Here is a 21,831-nt window from a genome sequence, read left to right as displayed (position 1 = left end):
GGAAGATCATCATGATTCAAGATCATGTTGTGATAATAGCATATGAACTTACCAGCTGTAATAAACACGTCACTCTGTGATAAAATTGTTTACTGGTATTAAAACGGTAGTTTTAAACACATAGGAAGTCCGCAAAGACCTTAAAGAGATATAGACCTACAATGCCTATGCCTCCCCAATGATAGCTCTTACTTGAAATTGAAGGCCGCCATTGGGGTATTTTAGCACAAGATATTATATATTATTTATTTGTAATACTATAGATCACAAAGGGTTGGTGGCATTGGTATGTAATAATCTTATGGGTTGCCCCCTCAATGGCGGATTTCAATTCCAAGTACGACACTAGCGCTGCATGTGAGTCTATGCATCTTCAAGGTCTTTGGAAGTCTGTATTGAGATGTAAATAAAAATATTGATTGTCAGTTAAATTTTATGATTCACCAAATAAAGTCAAGTGTGACATGAGATACATTGACTTTTTGGCGTTACGAAGTTCGCCGGGTAAGCTAGTTACTATATAAAATATCATTTATTATTATATAAAATATAATAAATTTTTCTATACGACAGTAAACAGTTAATATTGCATTGATAGACCTGTATCAGCTGCCATCTATAGAAGGCATTGACAAGACAGAGGATCGGCAACGTTGTTCCCCTATCTATCTCCACTGTCATTATTATCAGAAATAATCAAAAACTGTAAATCACTATCAATCCTCTGCTATAGTGAGGTCTATATTTTATATACCGGTAGTAATAATGACAGTGGAGAAAGATAGGAGAACAACGTTGCCGATCCTCTGTCTTAGAAGAAGAATAGAACACTTAAGAGGACAAAGTTTTAGTAAAACAGTGAAGAAGATTCAATCCTCTGCTATAGTGAGGTCTATATTTTATATAGTAATAATGACAGTGGAGAAAGATAGGAGAACAACGTTGCCGATCCTCTGTCTTAGAAGAAGAATAGAGCACTTAAGAGTCCAAAGTTTTAGTAAAACAGTGAAGAAGATTGAATAATACTAGATCACTAAAAAGTCATAAGTGTTAATAATAATACACTTAAAAACAGTTTATAATACAAGCGAAGTGTTACCTGGTAGGTTCATCTAGGAACATGATTGATGGCTCAGTGATAAGCTCGACAGCCACTGACAGTTTTCTCATTTCACCTCCAGACAGTTTATTGACTTGTGTACTCAATTTGTCTGAGAGCGCAACTGTATTCAAAATATCTTTGACCTGGGAAAACAAACACCAATTTTGAACATTATCAGAATGAACAAAAGTTTTAACTGAGGAAGTAACATTATATTTTATCCATACTACCTGTGATCAGAGATTGGATATTACTAATAAATATAAAGTATTATTGAAATAATTATTTTCAACCCAAAATCCAAATTTAATGCTGTAAATCACCCCGAAGACCTCTGCTACTGTGAATATTGACAACAGGGCATACAGCTGGATGGAATTTCGATGAGCGCTACTATTCAAAAATTATTTGTCAGTCCGGGAATCGAACTCAGTACCTCCTAATTGCCGGTCAGGATTGCTTACCCTTGTTTCGAGAACAAATTTAGATTGAAATGTGTGGCTCTTTTGTTTTAGAATGTATTTACTACTTCCTTTGAATTCTTTACGTTTCTTTTGTAATACTGTAGTTGTTTCTCACAAGTTCATACAATAAATTCCTTTCTTAATATTTCAAAGGTGCACTCAGTTATAATATTGTTGAAGGAAATTAAAACAATATGGAACATTATGTGTATCTCTGTTGAAGTTTCGACTTTGTAACACAATGAAAATTGCTCTTATTATTTACCAACACTTGAAAATGGCTCTTGTAGAGCTGAAACTGGTTGTATTTTGATCAAATAATAATGAATAAAATATTGTAAAGATTGAAATAAATTGGAAGTTGCATTTGTTCAAATGCTAATTAATGAATAATTATTATTAAACGAAAATCCCAATTAAATGCTGTAAATCACCCCGAAGACTTCTGCTACTGCAAATATTGACAACAGGGTTAACAGGTAGATGAAAACTGATAGGATGAAAAATGGAAATTCTATGAGCAAATATTGACAACAGGGTAAACAGCTAGATGAAAACTGATAAGATGAAAAATGAAAATTCTATGAGCAGATATTGACAACAGGGTAAACAGCTAGATGAAAACTGATAGGATGAAAAATGGAAATTCTATGAGCAAATATTGACAACAGGGTAACTAGATGAAAACTCATAGAATGAAAAATGGAAATTCTATGAGTTCTCATCTAGCTGTTTACCTTGTTGTCAATCTTTGCAGTAGCAGAAGTCTTCGGGGTGATTTACAGAATTTAATTAGGATTTTCGTTTAATAACAGCTTCTATTGTTCTTCAATAATTTCAGTAACACCAATTAAAAAAGTGGATATTTAGACACTGTGTTTCAAACTTGTGTCTTAACTACAACAGAGTTATTATAAAGTGTTTCGTCATGGAAAACAACATCAATTTATTGAGGGTATCTCACTTTCTTCTTCTGAAGACTCCTTGACTTAATCTTTAGTTTAGCAGCAAACTCCATCATCTCATTGACAGTTAGTAGAGGCTGCAGAATATCGTCTTGCATTATGTAACTGCATCTAATCTTTTTATTTTTCTCAGCTCCAGTCAAATGAATCGATCCTGTCTGCAATTGTCTGTAATTAAAAAGCATTTCATACTTTTATTTTACTCATCTATTTCATTATCCATGATAGCTGCAAGTAATAATCCGTTTTTGAACTATTTTAAATGACACTACAGTCTAAGTTTTAAATATTTTCAGTGTTGAAAATGGATTCAAATAATCCGAAAGCGCTCCACAGTGAGAACTAGTTTTATTAACTCAATTTCGGGGACCGAGCTTCGCTCTGGAGTACAAAAGCATAAACAATTTATTACCAAAGAAGAAATTATAATAACATTCATACAGAAATGTTCTATCTCTTCACAGTAAATTGAGATTAATTCCCAGAAGAATGCAAAAATTCCCTCACAAAGGCCCACTTGCACAAAAGCCGGTTAAATATTAATCCTGTTTAACTTCACGTGAACCAAATCAGAGAAGACCATTTCAAAAAGATGGATCTTCTACTGGAATTAATCAGGATTGAAAATAACCCGGCTTTTTTTGCAACCGGCACTATGTAACTGAATCAATGATTACAAAAGTTCAACAGCTGAGTCATAATTTTGACACAGTCCCGCACACATGAACTCGCTCACTCACTTCCATCAGACGATGAAATAATTATTATCAGCTGTTTTTCCAGGGATGAATAATAATTATCCTTTTAATGTCCTTCAGCGAGTTTTCCCAGGGATGAGACCTAGTGCAATCGAATCTTTATATTATAAACCCACTATGTTCTGAACTTCGTGAGAAACGTTAGAGCCGTTTTCGAGATCCCGTGAAATACAAACTTATAAACATCCAAACATCTAAACATCTGAACATATAAACAGAAGTTGCTCGTTTAATAGTATAGAATATTCAAAAATTAGACTTTAGTATCATTTAAAATAGTTCAAAAACGGACTTTTATTTTAATCCGAAAATATTCCAATTCAAATTGAGAATAGAATCTATCAGATTAAGGCTTAACTCACACTTACGCGACTCAAGTCGAGAAGAGACTGCGACTCTAGTCTCTTCTCGACGCAGCATGTGTTTTCAAATGGTGACACTCAGACCAGTCGATTCTAATCTCCGCGACGTTACCATTTAGAAAACACATGCTGCGTCGAGAAGAAACTTGAGACGCGTAAGTGTGAGTTGAGCCTAAAGGTGCTTACAGACTTTCGCTCTGCTCCGCAATCGAACGTTACTCGAACAGATCGATTGATGATCGACCGGGGAGCAAGAGTGGAATGCGAGAAGAGCTAACATCTCCCGTAACGTTCATGATCAGAGCGAGGGCGGAGCGTGCGTGGAGCGTGTTGGAGGCGCGTTTATCTGTACGCACCTTAAGATTTAATTCTTCAAATAATAAATAGCGTTTTTAAGGTGATATGAAATTCCATATCTCTTTTCCAGTAAAAATAATATTAAAAATCTGGTGTGGCGCACTCCCACTACTTTCCTTGCCGTTATGAAAATTGATCACGTGACGCTAGTGTTCACGCGCATAAGAGTCTACTATTCAAAGATTTGAACCAGCTGGTGACAGGATAGCTGATAGCTTGATAGCTGATAGCTTATGTAGCTGGAGACACACGATGTGATAGATGTCATAGATAGTCTGCTGCATACGAAGTCTGCTATCTCTTCATAGTGAATGATTTAATAGAATCAACAGTTGCCAACAGTTTTCTCGAATTTCGAGCTTATTTTCAATTTTAGGTGAGAATGTTACTGAACATTAATTGTAGAGATTTTCATGCTCAATCTTTTCCACTTGATTTTTTTTTTGTTTAAATTGTATCTGAAGCCTGATAATTGGGAATCTAAAATCAAACTTTGCATAGATGAGGCGGAGCTCCTCAAATTTTTACAGATATGGGACTTGTGGCAGTTGATACAGCTTATCAATGACTATTTTGGGTATAAATTTGATCAAAATCGTTGGAGCCGTTTTCGAGAAAATCGCGAAAAACCCTGTTTTTGCAAATTTTCGTCATTTTAGCCGCCATCTTGAATTGCATTTGATCGAAATTGTTCGTGTCGGATCCTTATACTATAAACCCACTATGTTCTGAATTTCGTGAGAAACGTTAGAGCCGTTTTCGAGATCCGGTGAAATACAAACTTATAAACATCCAAACATCTATAAACATCTGAACATATAAACAGAAGTTGCTCATTTAATAGTATAGAATATTCAAAAATTAGACTGTAGTGTCATTTAAAATAGTTCAAAAACGGACTTTTATTTTAATCCGAAAATATTCCAATTCAAATTGAGAATAGAATCTATCAGATTAAGGCTTAACTCACACTTACACGACTCAAGTCGAGAAGAGACTGCGACTCTAGTCTCTTCTCGACGCAGCATGTGTTTCCAAATGGTGATACTCAGACCAGTCGATTCTAATCTCCGCGACGTTACCATTTGAAAACACATGTTGAGAGACTTGAGTCGCGTAAGTGTGAGTTGAGCCTAAAGGTGCGTACAGACTTTCGCTCTGCTCCGCAATCGAACGTTACTCGAGCAGATCGATTGATAATCGACCGGGAGCAAGAGTGGAACGCGAGAAGAGCTAACATCTCCCGTAACGTTCATGATCGGAGCGAGTGCGGAGCGAGGGCGGAGCGTGCGCGGAGCGTGCGCGGAGCGTGTTGGAGGCGCGTTTATCTGTACGCACCTTAAGATTTAATTCTTCAAATAATAAATAGCGTTTTTATTAAATTAAGGTGAAATGAAATTCCGCATCTCTGTTTCCAGTATAAATAATATTAATAAATCATACTCAACCACATTATCATGCAAGTGTCATACATTTTATGACACGAATTCCTTGGCGACGACACAAGCCACGTGGCTCGAGAGGCGCGGCTTGAGCCGTGTGGTTAGAGCCGCCGCGGCTGGAGAACATAAGCCATGAATTCATTGATTATTCATTATATATGAACTATTGTAAACGCAATATAGTAGCTGTAGCCAACACTTTTCATTCATCCAAAACGTTCATTCTTGTTACAACATAAAAATCGAATGAGTCTTCCAATCTGACGAATTTATAAGTTATGTCATAGAGAAACAATAGCGTAAGTAGATATCCCATGGTATAGGGCGTTTATGTCGCAACTTTTACTGTTATCCCAAGCCGATAGTTCACGTAGTTCTTTCCCATGCAGCTGTGTGACGCTTGTAGTCTCTCAAATTGTGCCGTTCATACACTCTCACCCCAACAAAACAGTAAAAATTGACAATAATCGACAGTAATCGGCTTGAGATAACAGTAAAAGTTGCGACATAAATTCCCTATACCATGGGATATCTACTTACGCTATTGTTTCTCTATGGTTATGTACTCTAGGCGCGGCGGCTCTAATCACGCAGCTATTTCGTGCGAACTAGCGTCGGCCGAAAACTACCGAACTCGTCCGAACGATACCCCAACAAAGAAAACTATAGATGTTCGTCCATTTTTCATACGTCCGTGCACGGCCGATCAAGTTTTCGATCCGAATTGAATGGGATTTTCCAGCTCTATCCGGCCGAAGTCGAGCTGAGACAACCATGAAAGTAAGAAAACTTGCATGATAATGTGGAATTTCTATTCACCTCAATTTAATAGTAATGCTATTTATTATTTGAAGAATTAAATCTTAGGCTCAGCTCACAGGTTTTCTTACTTCCATGGAGACAACATCATCCTAACCTCAAAATTGTTTCACAGTCTTGTCTGTTTCTTGTTTTTTTTACTTGTTCTGTTTTATAAAGTTTTAACTATAGACAATGAAAAGTTAATAAGTTTGGTTGAAGAGCATGTTCAATTGTGGGATATGCGAGACAAAAGATATCATCGTCGTGATGTTCAAAGGAATCTGTAGACAAAGATTACCGGTACTGAACAAATACGATCTAAAGGTAAGATAATTGTAGTGAATAACTAATTTAGTAGATATTTGTTTATTCAGTTTTCAAAATCTTCTTCTTCTTACAAACAAGGATTAGGCTTTAACCTGTTCCGACTCACATCTAGCCAATTATTCAAATAAACATAAAAAGAATCCTATTATTGCCAACGCTTGCGTGGTCTGCCAACATCTCTTTTGCCTACTGGCTGATAATTATAGACTTTAAATGGTATTCTTAGTTTTCAAAATCTCAATATAATCATTGTTTATGAAAAATGTTGGTGGCTATCATAGTGGTTGATTCAGTATTTATTTAATAATCAATAGTTCAGCCAACTACTGAACTAGACTGACATAAACGGTTCCAACCAATGGACGACCATATTCGGCCGAATTAACGGCCGACAGATTCGTCCGATCCAACGGCCGAACGGATCGGTTGAATACGGTTCCAGTGGATGGCTACCCTTAAGCTGCGTACAGATATACGCGCCTCCAACCCACTCCGCGCACGCTCCGCCCTCGTTTCTCCATCGCAGTCGCTCCGCCCCCGCTCAGCACTCGCACCGATCATGAACGTTACGGGAGATGTTAGCTCTTCTCGCGTTCCACTCTTGCTCCCCGGTCGATCATCAATCGCTCTGCTGGAGTGACGTTCGATTGCGGAGCAGAGCGAAAGTCTGTACGCACCTCAACATTCAATACCAGTGATTCTGTACTATAGAACAAAGTAGAAGGAATCAGAGAGAACTTACGGGCTATTGTTTTGCCTGACGTGCAGTATCAATTTATACTCATAAACTCTTTCTTCTCCGTGACTATAGTGAGGTCCACGTTATAATGATGTATGACACTTGATGCTCGTCTCAAGCTGCACGGTTCGAGTCGTTATTAGGAATTGCACATTTAGAATGAAAATTATCCTCAATTTCATCTCAAATAAGGACTTTTTGTCTTAATTTCTGCATTAGGCCTCCTCTTATTCAGAGTCTCATATCACAACCAGAGTTTAGTTTTAACAAATTTTAGGATAAAATTGTCGATGTTCTAGAGTTTACGTAATAAATCTGATAATAAAGCCACTCACATGTAACCAGATAGGATATCCATGAGCGTGGTTTTTCCACATCCTGATGGACCAATAATGCTTGTAAGCTCTCCGGATAGGAATTCCCCAGAAACTCCATGTAGTAAGCGTTTTCTGTCTGTAAAATTTAACATGGCATTGATAAGAAGAATTAAACATGAAATTGATCACATAACATGAAAACGTTACAGCATAAGAACATTAAGGACCGGTTTCCGAGCTCGGGATTTAGCTAGACTTTAAACAGCTGGAGTCGGAAAATTGACTTTCCAAAACGGGGCGTAGTCGCAGCTTTTATAACAGTAGTTGTAGTTTTTATTTTCTCATTTCTATAATTGGAAACATCTTTCCTTGACGAAATTATACATTCCTAAATAATTCAAAATAGCTGAAACTTTACAATTTTTTCTCTTCATTTTATTTTTGTGTTCAATTTTCTAGTTTTTCGAAATTCAATTCAAACGTGACTATGACAATGACTGCGACTACGCCCCGTTTTGGTAAACCAATTTTCTGACTCCAGCTGTTTAAAGTCTAGGACTTAGCTAAATCCCGAGCTCGGAAACCGGTCCTTATAAGCACTACAGAGAGGTCCAAGTTATGATGGCAGTGAAGATAGAGAGGGGAACAACGTTACCGTTGATCCTTTGTCTTGTCAATGCCTTCTATAGACGGCAGCTGATACAGGTTTATCGATGTAATATTAACTGTTCATTCTCGTTTGAAATAATCAATTATATTTTATTAAGCAAGAAATTATATTTTTCAGTTATTTCATAAAGAATTCTGTAATAAACTAGATATTTATCTCGGGCCACTCCCGTGTTTCGGATGGAAACGATAAACCGTCGGTCCCGGCTGCCTTAGAAGCAGTCGTTAGGTTATGTCAAAGGCCCTGAAATTGATCAGTTGCGACCTGAAAACTCTGACACCAGACCTGAGCCAGCCAGGTCACTCGATATTATCTATTAGTATTATTATAACTAAGATGAAATATTTTGTTAATTAATTATTAATTCTACATTGTTAAAAGACGATCTGGCAACAAAGCAAAGCGAGAAAGAGATAGCGCTATTTTTTGAATGATAGACAAGGTTTGCAATACCATTGTCAATCAAACACTGCCATTATAACGTGGACCTCTCTATAGTAGAGTATATTTGTATGGATTTTTTTGTTTTCCCTTTCAAGAAGGTCTCAACTCGCCTGAATAAATAATTTAAACCGTCAATGGGCCTTACGACTGTCATACTTCAGCCGGGACCGACAATTTATAATTAAACGGGAGTGACCTGGTTGAAAACTTTTGGTGATAAGGTGGGTTTAAACCCGGAATATCTGAACTGCTATGTGAAGCTTTAACACTGTTAAAATTATTATAGTTATAAATTATAAGATTTAAAAAAACGCAACCCGCAACGCGTTTCTGTATTGCGGGTACTCTATTGTGGAAACTGAAGGCGTTCATCCCGCATTTTCAACAATATTGACAACCAATTTTATTGTCACTTATCCGTAATGCTTATTATCCTGGGTAGCTTGAACTGGTTCTCTTGAAACCGGATAAACGAATTTTTAGTTCAGATATTTTTCAAAGAGCTACAATCTATTTGATTGATGGAAGAAATGAATTATGGATAACTTGTGTCTCATATTGGATACATGCGACATTGCAGTGGGACTTGCATTATTGTTCATCTTGTAGTCTATTTTCCCTAAATTATAATATTTTTTACTCATCATCATCATCTTCTTACAAAGATTAGGCTCTATTGGCCTGTACCGGCATCCATTTCTTCCTTGGTCTTCCTATGCCTCGCTTTCCTTCGGGTTTGTACTCCCATGATAATATTGGATGGCATTCTGAATAAATGAGTAGACCAATTTTCCCGATATTTCTTCTGAATATCCAATTGCGGTTCTACATTCAATATTTTTTTACTATTTTTTCAAACTTTATTGATGACAATCGAGCTGGGGCACGTGTGATGATTAGAAATCAATGAGTAATATGTAGAAATTGATGTAAAAATTAAATGATGGTAAGGTAACAACACCTTTTTATGTCTTCTACGTTGAGAAATAATTCTTATGAAAAACCTATCATATAGTGAGGACTACCTTATAATGGCAGTGGAGAAAGATAGGAGAACAACGTTGCTGATCCTCACTGTCTAGTCAATGCCTTCTTGACGGTTGCTGATACAGGTTTATTAATAAAAACAATATAAAAACTTTTAGTACCCTTTTATAGAAACTTAAAAATTTTTAATAAAAGGGTACTAAAAGTTTTCATATTGTTTTTATTTGAATCAAGTAGTTCATATATATGAGAAGTGATTTTAGGTTTATTAATGTGATATTAATTGTTTATCCTCGTTCAAAATAATCAGTTATACTTTATTAAGCAAGAAATTATCTTTTTCAATAATTTCATAATGAATTTGCATAATCGAGATGGAATACTTTGTGAATTAATTATCAATTCTACATTGTCTAAGGCTGTGCAAAGGCTGAAAATAAACTATCTACTCGTGATATTTTTCCAAGTTTTTCGATTTGTATCGAAAGCTATCAATATGAAAAAGTCAAGGAAACATTTTTTTTCTGATCATTACTTTTTGAGATATGAGCACCCAAAGTTAAAATTTTTGAGACAGAACATTTCAAATTCGTTAAGAGATGAATCCATGAGATTCAGAGGATAGATTCTTCATAATGGTATTGTTGATCTAGTTGAACAAACATTTTCTGAAAATATCAATTTACAAGATAGCTATTCAATTTACTAAAAGTAACTTTCAGTTGAGTTATTTTTGGTAAATTGAATAACTTTTTCAAAAATTTATATTTTCAGAAAATTTTTGTTTTACTAGATCAACAATGCCATGAATATATCCTCTAAATCTCATAGATTGATAAGTTACCGAATTTGAAATGTTTTGTCCCGAAAATTCAAACTTCAGGCGCTCATATCTCAAAAAGTAATAATCGGAAAAATGTTTTCCTGAGAAAACTTTATCATTTTGATAGCTTGGTGATATACAAATCGAAAAACTTTGAAAAATATCAGGAGTAGAAAGTTTATTTTTAGCCTTTGCACAGCCTTTAAGCAGATCTGGCAAAAGAGCGAAGCGATAGAGAGATAGCACTATCTGCTTTGTTGAATGATAGACAAGGATGGCAATAACATTGCTAATCAAACACTGCCATTATAACGTGGACTTTACTATAGGATCCAGTACCAGTGTACCAGTACCACTCTATGTCATCTATGCTGTAAAATAACTCTTCCGAAAGAACCTATGATAGGAACTGGTAGATATTTAAAAAAGTAAATTCAGTGAGCTAATCAATAAATTCATTGGAAGTATTTTGTTCACAATTATCTAAATTGAAAGTTGAAAAATAACTCTTCCGAAAGAACCAATAATAGGAACTGGTGGATTTAAAAAAAGTAAATTCAGTGAGCTAATCAATAAATTCAATGGAAGTATTTTGTTCACAATTATCTAAATGGCATTTATGTCGTGGCTTACTAGGCCACGGCAAGGTACTCTTCATGATATATGCTTGTTCTCTAACTATAATTATTACTAGGCTTGTCAAATCACGCACTTCTGTTTGAAAAACAATGGGAATGTGAATGATGCTTTAATTACCCATATGCGATGATAATCTGTGTGAATATTGTGTTACTGTGAACCATTGTTTTTCAACAACATGGAAGCACATACCATATTTCGTTGTTCAATAGATGGGGATTCGAGGATGAAGTTTTGGTCACAGTTAGCTAGGCCAAGCAATAGTTTCACTTGAAAAGTTCTCAACTAAACTTTGAGAAATATCTCCACAGACTCTATTTTATTTGTATAGTAAGGTCCACGTTGTAATGGCAATGGAGAAAGATAGCAGAACAACGTTACCGACCCTCTGTCTTGTTAATGCCTTCTATAAACGGTAGCTGATACATGTTTATTGATGTAATATCAACTGCTCATTCTAGTTTAAAATAATCAATTTTTGACCGAGCGGAGTGAGGTCTAAGATTCAAGTCGACGGTTTGGCATTTCTCTTAAATGTTTAAATGTTTATAATATGTTGCGCATTTACGGCGAAACGCGGTAATAGATTTTCATCTACGGGTATTTTCCTTTTTTAATTGCGCGTCGACGTATATACAAGGTTTTTGAAAAGTTTGCATTTCAAGGATAATATAAAAGGAAAAAGGAGCCTCCTTCATACGCCAATATTAGAGTAAAAATCAGACCATAGAATTATTCATCATGAATCAGCTGTCAAGTGATTACACAGATGTGTGGAGAAGCCAGTCTATTGCTGTATAAGATCTATAGTTTCAATCTGATACTTGTGAATGAGAATACTTCGTGAGGTCTACTGTTCACAGAACTACTAGTATTTTATTAAGCAATAAATTATATTTTCAATAATGTCATAATGAATAAAAATTATTAAAATGAAATATTTTGTCAATTAATTAATAATTCTACATTGTTTAAAGCCGATCTGGCAACAGAGCAAAGCGAGAAAGAGATGGTGCTATCCGCTTTGTTGAATGATAGACAAGGATGGCAATACCATTGCTAATCAAACACTGACATTAGAACGTGGACCTCACTTTAGATAAGATGGGGTTAGCTCATATCTGTGCGTAAATGCATCCTACCGTTTCTGATGGTTTATGGAGAAATGTCTATTAGGAATTTAATACTGTATAATATAATAATAATTATATAAATCCTATACTATTAAACGAGCAATTTCTGTTTATGTGTTTAGATGTTTGGATGTTTATATGTTTGTATTTCACCGGATCTCGAAAACGGCTCTAACGATTCTCACGAAATTCAGAACATAGTAGGTTTATAATATAAAAAATCGATTGCACTAGGTCTCATCCCAGGGAAAACTCGCTGAAGGACATTAAAAGGATATTTATTATTAATCCTTGAAAACACAGCTGATAATAATTATTTCGTCACTGTTGATGATGGAAGTGAGTGAGCGAGTTCATGTGTGTGGGAATGTGTCGAAATTATGACTCAGCTGTTAAACTTTTGTAATCATTCAATCAGGTACTTAGTGCCGGTTGCAAAAAAGCCGGGTTATCCTTAATCCTGATTGATTCCAGTAGAACCATCTTTTTGAAATGGTCTCTGATTTGGTTCACGTGAAATTAATCAGGATTAAAATTTAACGGGCTTTTGTTCAACCGAGCCTTTGTGAGAAAAATTTCTGCATTCCTCTGGGATTTAATCTCAATTTACTGTGATTGGATAGAACATTTCTGTATGAACTATAAATATTATTATAATTTATTCTTTCGTGATAAATTTTTTATGCGTTTGTACTCCAGAGCGAAGCTCGGTCCCCGATATTTAATATGTAATACAAGCAGGTTGATAATAAAATGGTCAACTATTCCAAATCTAGAGTGTTGATTGAAGGAAGACCCTCATACTTTTCCTTTCTGTCATCGCTGCATTCAGTGATAAACATAGATATTTAGTACCTAACGCACAGCTTCAATAATTACGTCTTAGAAGTATAGTATGCATATAGGATAGAGCTACCATTTATCATTTTCTCCGGTTATCATATAAGGCATTTCACTCTCACATCATAAAAAAGCCAGTAGCATTCTTTTTTATCAAAGCTTATCTACTTCAAACTGTAGAATAATCAACTGAAGGTAATATCTCATAAATTCACCGTTTGAATTTCTATTGTAAATTCATGTCTGCATTTCATCATTTTAATACGATTGTCTTCCGGGTGTCATGAACTTGAAGAAAAGATTTGGGAAGGGGATATGATTTATCATTTGTATGGTATGTTCTATAAATATGTAGCTTAACAATGGAAATGTAAGGCTGGGTACACACCGATTAGTCAAGACAAGACTAGTCACAATTAGTCACAATACTTCACATAGTTGCTTATGACGCAACTAACACTGATTAATCATTGCAATTAGACATGACTCCATAAACAACTATGTGAAGTAGTATTGTGACTAAACGTGACTAGTTTTATCAATGGAAGTATAATTCTGGGCACACACCGATTAGTTAAGACAAGACTAGTCACGCTTAGTCACGATACTTCACGTTGTTGCTTATGACGCAACTCACACTGATTAATCATTGAAATTAGACATGACTCCATGAACAACTATGTGAAGTATTGTGACTAAACGTGACTAGTCTTATCAATGGAAGTATAAGTCTGGGCACACACCGATTAGTCAAGACAAGACTAGTCACGTTTAGTCACGATACTTCACATTGTTGCTTATGACGCAACTAACACTGATTAGTCATTGCAATTAGACATGACTCCATAAGCAACTATGTGAAGTAGTATTGTGACTAAACGTGACTAGTCTTATCAATGAAAGTATAAGTCTGGGCACACACCGATTAGTCAAGACAAGACTAGTCACGCTTAGTCACAATACTTCACATTGTTGCTAATGACGCAACTCACACTGATTAGCCATTGCAATTGGACATGACTCCATAAGCAACTATGTGAAGTATTGTGACTAAACGAGACTAGTTTTATTAATGGAAGTATAAGGCTGGGCACACACCGATTAGTTAAGACAAGACTAGTCACGTTTAGTCACAATACTTCACATTGTTGCTTATGACGCAACTCACACTGATTAGTCATTGCAATTAGACATGACTCCATAAGCAACTATGTGAAGTAGTATTGTGACTAAACGTGACTAGTCTTATCAATGGAAGTATAAGTCTGGGCACACACCGATTAGTCAAGACAAGACTAGTCACGCTTAGTCACAATACTTCACATTGTTGCTAATGACGCAACTCACACTGATTAGCCATTGCAATTGGACATGACTCCATAAGCAACTATGTGAAGTATTGTGACTAAACGAGACTAGTTTTATTAATGGAAGTATAAGGCTGGGCACACACCGATTAGTTAAGACAAGACTAGTCACGTTTAGTCACAATACTTCACATTGTTGCCTATGACGCAACTCACACTGATTAGTCATTGCAATTAGACATGACTCCATAAGCAACTATGTGAAGTATTGTGACTTGTCTTGTCTTGACTAATCGGTGTGTTCCCAGACTTATACTTCCATTGATAAGACTAGTCACGTTTAGTCACAATACTTCACATTGTTGCTTATGACGCAACTCACACTGATTAGTCATTGCAATTAGACATGACTCCATAAGCAACTATGTGAAGTATTGTGACTTGTCTTGTCTTGACTAATCGGTGTGTTCCCAGACTTATACTTCCATTGATAAGACTAGTCACGTTTAGTCACGATACTTCACATTGTTGCTTATGACGCAACTCACACTGATTAGTCATTGCGATTAGACATGACTCCATAAGCAACTATGTGAAGTATTGTGACTTAACGTGACTAGTCTTGTCTTGACTAATCGGTGTGTGCCCAGTCTAACTTTTTAGTACCGTAGGCTAGATCATTCTATCACTAGGTAGTAAAAAAAGCCCCGCACTAATCGATTTTTGTTTCTACGGTATTTTGCCGTCTTTATGAATTCTATTGGATTAAACAGATGATTTCAAACGGATGATTTTTGTCAAGTTTTGTTTAATCTGATAGAATTATGATGGCAAAATATGATAAATAACGATGGCAAAATATCGTACGAAGAAAAATCGATGTGTGTGTGCAGGGCTTAATGAGGGACGTTTGCACAGTCACATTTAAACTGATGATTTGAATCAGCTGGTAGCTTGAACTCAAAATGAGCCACTTTATAACAAACAATACTTGATTTAATACAGTTTAAAAAAATCTGGTGTGGCGCACTCACACAACTTTCCTTGCCGTTATTAAAATTGATCACCTGACGCTAGTGTTCCCGCGCATCTCAAGTCTACTATTCAAAGATTTGAGCCAGCTGGTGACAGGGCAATAACGCTGGAGACACACATAAGGTCTGCTATCTCTTCATAGTGAATGATTTAATAGAATCAACAGTAATTTGCAATTGAATAATCACATTTACTCGAATTTAAAGCTTATTTTCAATTTTAGGTGAAAATGTTACTGAACATTAATTGTAGAGATTTTCATGCTCAATCTACTCCACTTGATTTGTTTCGTTTCAATTGTATATGAAGCCTGATAATTGGGAATCTATCTGCATTGATGGGGCGAAGCTCCTGAAGTTTTTACAGATATGGGACTTGTGGCAGTTGATAGAGCTTATCGATGACTATTCTAGGTATGAATTTGATCAAAATCGTTGGAGCCGTTTCCGAGAAAATCACGAAAAACCCTGTTTTTGACAACATTCTCGCCATTTTAGCCGCCATCTTGAATTGCATTTGATCGAAATTGTTTGTGTCGGATCCTTATAGTGAAAGGACCTTAAGTTCCAAATTTCAAGTCATTCCGTTAATTGGGAGATGAGATATCGTGTACACAGACGCACATACACTCATACACACACACACACACACACACATACAGACCAATACCCAAAAACCAGTTTTTTGGACTCAGGGGACCTTGAAACGTATAGAAATTTAGAAATTGGGGTACCTTAATTTTTTTCGGAAAGCAATACTTTCCTTACCTATGGTAATAGGGCAAGGAAAGTAAAAATGAGCCACTTTATAACAAACAATACTTGATTTAATACAGTTTAAAAATAAATGTCGTTCAACTGGTTCAAGTGTTCGAGCTGTAACACACATCGATATTTGGACGTTCGATTTTTTGCCGTCCTTATATAGCTACTATTTGATTAAACGGAGCTTGACAAACATCATCTGTTTAATCGAATGTTTGTCGAGCTCCGTTTAATCTAATAGAATTTATAAGGACGGAAAAAATCGTACGAACAAAAATGATGTGTGTGTACCCAGCCTAAGTGAGTAGGCCTTCATAGATTGAGAAGCCTAGTATGAATATAATCCATTGCTTTTAAAAAATTAGCATACAAAAATAGAATACTTGACTACTGTCAATTTACGTGTAGTTCAGTATAGACTATTTTATTCCTTCTAGACTAGTAGTTCTGTGAACAGTAGACCTCACGCAGTATTCTCATCCACAAGTACCTGATTGAAACTATAGACCTTATGGAAATATAGCAATAGACTGGCTTCTCCACACATCTGTGTAATCACTTGTCAGCTGATTTATGATGAATAATTTTATAGTCTGATTTTCACTTTCCTTGCTCTATTACCATAGGTAAGGAAAGTATTGCTTTCCGAAAAAATTGAGGTACCCCAATTTCTAACTTTCTATACCTTTCAAGGTCCCCTGAGTCCAAAAAAGTGGTTTTTGGGTATTGGTTTGTATGTGTGTGTGTGTGTGTGTGTGTGTGTGTGTGTGTGTGTGTGTGTGTGTGTGTGTGTGTGTGTGTGTGTGTGTGTGTGTATGTGTGTGTGTGTGTGTATGAGTGTATGTGCGTCTGTGTACACGATATCTCATCTCCCAATTAACGGAATGACTTGAAATTTGGAACTTGAAGTCCTTTCACTATAAGGATCCGACACGAACAATTTCGATCAAATGCAATTCAAGATGGCGACTAAAATGGCGAAAATGTTGTCAAAAAAAGGACTTTTCGTGATTTTCTCGGAAACGGCTCCAACGATTTTGATCAAATTCGTACCTAAAAAAGTCATCGATAAGCTCTATCAACTGCCACAAGTCCCATATCTGTAAAGATTTCAGGAGCTCCGCCCCATCAATGCAGATAGATTCCCAATTATCAGGCTTCAGATACAATTGAAACAAAAAAATCAAAATGAAAATCTCTACAATTAATGTTCAGTAACATTTTCACCTAAAATTGAAAATAAGCTTTAAATTCGAGAAAATGTGATTATTCAATTGCAAATTATTGTTGATTCTATTAAATCATTCACTATGAAGAGATAGCAGACCTCATGTGTGTCTCCAGCGTTATTGCCCAGTCACCAGCTGGCTCAAATCTTTGAATACGGTAGTAGACTTGTGATGCGCGGGAACACTAGCGTCAGGTGATCAATTTTCATAACGGCAAGGAAAGTTGTGTGAGTGCGCCACACCAGATTTTTACTCTAATATTGGCGTATGAAGGAGGCTCCTTTTTCCTTCTATATTATCCTTGAAATGCAAAATTTCCAAAAACCTTGTATATACGTCGACGCGCAATTAAAAAAGGAACATACCTGTCAAATTTCATGAAAATTTTTTATCGCGTTTCGCCGCAAATGCGCAACATATAAACATATAAACATTTAAACATTAAGAGAAATGCCAAACCGTCGACTTGAATCTTAGACCTCACTACGCTCGGTCAAAAAAGTAGGCAAACATACAAAGCTCAAATACTTGCAAAAACATTACTTGAAGAGTACCTAATCACCGGATACCGGCAGTACTCAATCTCAAAATATTGTTCTACCAATTTCACGCTTTTTCTCCAGTCGAATCAACGGTCAAGACAACATCAATTATATTATTCATAACTACAGGGGCGGCCTGGTTCAGCTGGGGGCCCTCAGCTATGGCTGATTACGGGGCCCCGCACCGGGGGGTCAGGGGGTATCGAATAACCCCCAGCAAGAGGGGGAGGGTCCGGGGGCTTTCCAACGGAAAATTTTGTATAAATTGATGCCTAATAACTGATTTTCACACCGTTTTGGAGTATATAATATGTCTAAAAATTAGTGGCATTTGGTAGCTTATTATTTAAAAATATTTGTAATTTTAATGAGAAAATACTTTTTTGAGTCCGAGTCTGATGATGACCAACAACAGGTCGAAACGATCTTCACTACAAAAGTAAGTGCATTTTCACTTCAAAAGTGTTTTTTAAAATTCAAGTTTAATTTTAACAGTGAAAAAGTATGGATATACAACAGAGTACTTTTATGAATTTGCAATTGGGAGTAGCTAAAATTAAACTAGGTTTGTTAATAAAAAACACATTTCGTGGTTTATGCGTGGTTTAAGAGACTTCGTTTTGGTTTGGTTGCTCAGAATTGAGTATGCCTTCACCTTCTTACTACGAAAAAACATATAAAGTCCAAGTGAATTTGCTAAGGCAGGCCTTACATTTTGGGGGGTCCCTTGGCCTCGGGGCCCTCGGGGATCCCCGACCAGCCGACCTGGCCCCTGCATAACTATGTGATGTACATTGGAACCTCGATATAATACACCCAGTTATTGCAATTTTTTTCTTCAGTCCCTTGAAACGTTCATACACGGCTGCTCTAAACCTTGACATGTAGTACACCCCGATTTGGTAAATTTTTGGGGGGTCTTTTTAGATGTAGCCTACTACATCGAGGCTCCACTGATCATGATTGAAAAGAGGAAATAACTCAGATTTAGTCATTTTCACTCATTCCAGTGTCAGGTTGTCAGTTTTGTATGAATCATAGAGAAAATATAGCAAAAGATATACGTTGTTGGTTATCCATCTATCCAATACTTCAGTTTCTGTTTGGCTTGAAAATGTGCAACACCAGCACGGAACGGTCGTCGCCACACCAAAGAATGTAAGTGTTTTTTCACTTAAAATTTATATATAGTGAGGTCCACGTTATAATGACAGTATTTGATCAACTTTGGTTTTGCTATCCTTGTCTATCATTTGACAAAGCCGGTGGTACTATCCTTTTCCAGGTCCACAACGATGCCAATTATGTTTTTGACAGTGTAAAAATATAATTAATTAATGAAGACAATCGGCATCGCTATTCTTCTATCTTTATCCACTGCCTTTATAACGTGGACCTCACTATAGAATACGATATTACGAATAAGACTATTGTATATTTTATCTATGGTATGAACAGAAAAACTACTCACATAACCATGAATGAACGTATGAGCTATTGATGAATGAACTCACCTCTCATGAATCGAAACCCCTCACCACATCTGACTTCATGCGACAGCTCACTGAACGTTAAACATAAATTATTGTCTTTCGGAGAGGAACAACAATCTATCACTGAAGTCATTCTGATAAACTGTCGGCATGTGTGATTCGTATATAATCACAAAGTAATTTACAACTACTCAATAGACTCTCTTTTCTTTGGTATAATGTACGCGACTGACGATAGCGAAAAATCTAAAGTTTCAAACACTGATAGGAGAACAATGCTCCGAGACTGTCTACAACTACTCACTCACTCACTCACAGTCACAGACTAGAGAGTAGAGACTGCAGTTGCAGCATGGCTTCGTTTGTGTGCGTGCTCTCTCTCACACTCCTCTCTCCATCTCTCTCACTGCTTTTAATAGAGATAACTCTAATCAGCTGGGAGCAGGCTCTTTTCAATGACTCATCCTATTCTCCCTCAATGATTATTGATTAGAGTAGTTTTCAACTTATATGTTGAAAGCTATCTAAACATAGGGCCTACAAGTTTATCTAATCAACACTAATCAACATTGTCTATCGATATTTACTTGATTGTATTGGAATGAGTAGCCTACGTCTCACTCATATTATGCAGTCATATCAATTATTAGTCATGTTAATCAAACTGTCCTTCCAAAACTTTGGAAAACGTTCAAAACCAAACAGACACTTATACAGGCTCTTATGAAGCAGTGGGTGTTTTTTGTCGAGTCAAATAGAAGTTTTCCTTGATGCAAGATCAACTATACACATGGTAATTTAATGCAACAATCGCACGCGGTAGAGACAAGTGATAACGTCTCAAAAACCAGTTTTTTCTTGCGGTTCTTATAATTTCAAAGTTGTAAGATAAATTATTATAATGATGGTTCAGTTACTAAGAGAGAGTTAAAATTGTAGCGAAATTTATGTTGATCAAACTCGTGTTGTTTTTCTCCTAAAACTCACGTCTTTGATAAACAAAGATATTTCACATTCCATTTCAAAATTTGTGTATTGGAAACTTCTGGTGACATTTAAAGGCAACTCAATTTATTCATAACAGATACCTTAAAAGTGACATTCCAAGTCAAATTATACGAAATGATTAACCTTCAAGAGAGCATAGAAAAACTCAAATGAGGAAGTACTTTCCAATTAAATGTATATCGAGAGCTAGAAGAATGTTGAATAATGAATAATTTGACCAATCTTCCTAGATTGATAAGGTTTTCTATTAGCTAGAAATAAATGATCATTTTTCTTAGATTGAGACAAGGTCATTATGTTACTTCGTAAAAGATATACTATACTTTTACTTACGGTACCAATAAATTGGAAATAGATTCAAGTCAAGAGCATGAGTCAGTCCAGAGACAGCATTTGTCACACCTTGAGGTCAGTATGTTACTTATAAGTTGAGGATGAAATACTTTTATTTACCAATAAATTGGAAATTAGATTCTAGATTCAAGTCAAGAGCATGAGTCAGTTCAGAGACAGCATTAGTCACACCTTAGGTTGATTCAGACATAATAAGTCACTACGCTAAACCATCAGTTCTAATCTTATCGTACAGTTAACATTCTTAATTATAATCAACCGTCCCATATATAGTGGGACATCTAGACCTAAGTTGCATTTTGTCTCTTATCTATGGAGCAAAGGTACCGTAGCCAGACTGTACTAAATTCTATTTAAGTTGAGTCAGATGGGATAATGAAAGGCATTTGTTTTACAGACTATACAAAATTCTATACAAGTTTGGTCAGAAGGGAAAAAAATGAGAGACATTTGTTTTTTGTAAAAATAGTGCAATGTATTTGTAAAATAATACATTGTCCGTAATACATAATTTTCTAGGAATATGAATACATTCTTATCGATTCTATATGTTGTATTCATCAATATATCTTAATTAATTTGAATAACACATTGAAAATGATGGTACAGTATACAGCTACAAACTAATTCATTCAGATGAAAAATGCAGCTAACTTGCCTTCTAAGGCGACTAAGAACAGAATAAGAACATTTTGATAAGGACAGAAAAATAAATAAAGTGAAGAATTTATCAAATATTTAAAGCGCAGCAAATCAAACACTTCAGAACAACACAACAGTAGCTTAAACTATGAAATTTTTCATGAAAAGATAATATTCTACAACACTAAAGTTTTATCTTTTTATTTATTTGAGCAAATATTGGTAGCAAAGAATATATAGATATAAATATCTCTGAGTAATGGTTATTTAATAATATAGCTCTATAA

The 21,831-nt window shown here is 35.7% G+C and overlaps 1 protein-coding gene across 1 annotated transcript in view; it reads right to left on the bottom strand.

Moving 5' to 3' along the window:
• LOC111056073 (ATP-binding cassette sub-family G member 4) overlaps positions 1 to 21,831 on the bottom strand; it is a 144,681-nt gene that overhangs the window by 9,616 nt on the left and 113,234 nt on the right. The window contains 4 exon segments of the mRNA XM_039429590.1: positions 1,100 to 1,245; positions 2,531 to 2,699; positions 7,653 to 7,770; positions 19,562 to 19,709. Coding sequence (XP_039285524.1) covers positions 1,100 to 1,245; positions 2,531 to 2,699; positions 7,653 to 7,770; positions 19,562 to 19,709 — 581 coding nt within the window.

The sequence above is a fragment of the Nilaparvata lugens genome, chromosome 5, assembly GCF_014356525.2.
Source record: "Nilaparvata lugens isolate BPH chromosome 5, ASM1435652v1, whole genome shotgun sequence".
NCBI lineage: Eukaryota > Metazoa > Arthropoda > Insecta > Hemiptera > Delphacidae > Nilaparvata > Nilaparvata lugens.
This window is presented reverse-complemented; position numbering and strand designations above follow the sequence as displayed.